We start from the raw sequence: 1058 nt of genomic DNA on the forward strand, positions 1-1058 counted from the left end.
CCCCCCCCCCGGGCCTGTCTCCCCATCCCCTAGAGGAGGGTTTGGCTGCTCTGCCAGCCCCCGGCCAGTCCTGAAATTCACCAATTCCATGGCATCTGTCCTTGGCACCTTTTTTGGCCACCTGGCCACTATATGCTTCAGCCACCGCCTCTTCAGGTGGGCACTGACCTTTAGTGCTCTGGCCACTGCCTCCCCTGCCCCGCCGTCATCCCACCTCCCACTGCTCCCACTTGGAGCCGCCCTTCTCAGCACCCCTGTCCCTGCCTGTCTAGCCGGTGCTCCTCAGCTCTGTCCCCATCCCCCCGTGCCCCACACAGTGGCGAATCATCGTGGGGGCCACCAAGTGCATCCCCAAGTCGGAGCTGCCCGAAGAGGTGGAGGTGACCACCCTGGCCAGCACACGGCTCTGGACCCACCCCAGCGACCTGACCATTGCTCTCTCAGCCAGCACCCCACTCTACCCGCCCGGCCGCATCATCCACGTCGTTCACAACCACCCTGCAGAGCAGTGCTGGTAGGTGTGGCCAGTGTCCCCGGGCGGCCGCTCCAGGCAGCAGTGTCCAGGGTGCAGGCTGTATCCTCCAGGGGCGATGGAGGCAAGGCCGGCCTTCCCTCAGTCACCCCTCGGGCCAGGGGAAGAGCTGAGACATGGCCAGGTCCCCTTGGTGGGGATTTCCCCAGCCCTGGAAGTGGCAAAAAAAATGCCAGCCCAGCCCAGACTCCAGGCTCCTTTCTCCATAGTTCCAGCCTTTGTCCCAGTGTCAGTCCCTCCCTGGTGACTCTCGAGGACAGCACTCAGCACTTATGGTCTGTTTAGAAGTGGATACCCTCGAGGGGTCACCCCCAGGCTCTGGCCAGCACATTCCTGACTTGTCACTTGGCATCACCAAGGGGTTAGCTGGCAGACAGCCAGAGCGACGACGGGGGCTGGGGGCTGGGGCAGGACAGAATGGGGCGGCCCCCACTTCTCACCTTTCTGGAGAGCTGGGCCCTGGAACCCCCTTCCTGTGGGGGCCGCCCCCCTCGACAAGCCGTGAGGAGGCAGTGGCGCGGCTCAG

The 1058-nt window shown here is 64.5% G+C and overlaps 1 protein-coding gene across 1 annotated transcript in view; it reads left to right on the top strand.

Moving 5' to 3' along the window:
* Window positions 1-1058, top strand: part of DAGLA (diacylglycerol lipase alpha) — a 30245-nt gene that overhangs the window by 21134 nt on the left and 8053 nt on the right. Inside the window, exon 17 of the mRNA XM_006169651.1 lies at window positions 318-514. Within this exon, the coding sequence (XP_006169713.1) occupies window positions 318-514 (197 nt within the window). The remainder of the gene's footprint in view (window positions 1-317; window positions 515-1058) is intronic.

This window comes from Tupaia chinensis, unplaced genomic scaffold, assembly GCF_000334495.1.
Source record: "Tupaia chinensis unplaced genomic scaffold, TupChi_1.0 Scaffold147351_1, whole genome shotgun sequence".
NCBI classification, from domain to species: Eukaryota; Metazoa; Chordata; class Mammalia; order Scandentia; family Tupaiidae; genus Tupaia; species Tupaia belangeri.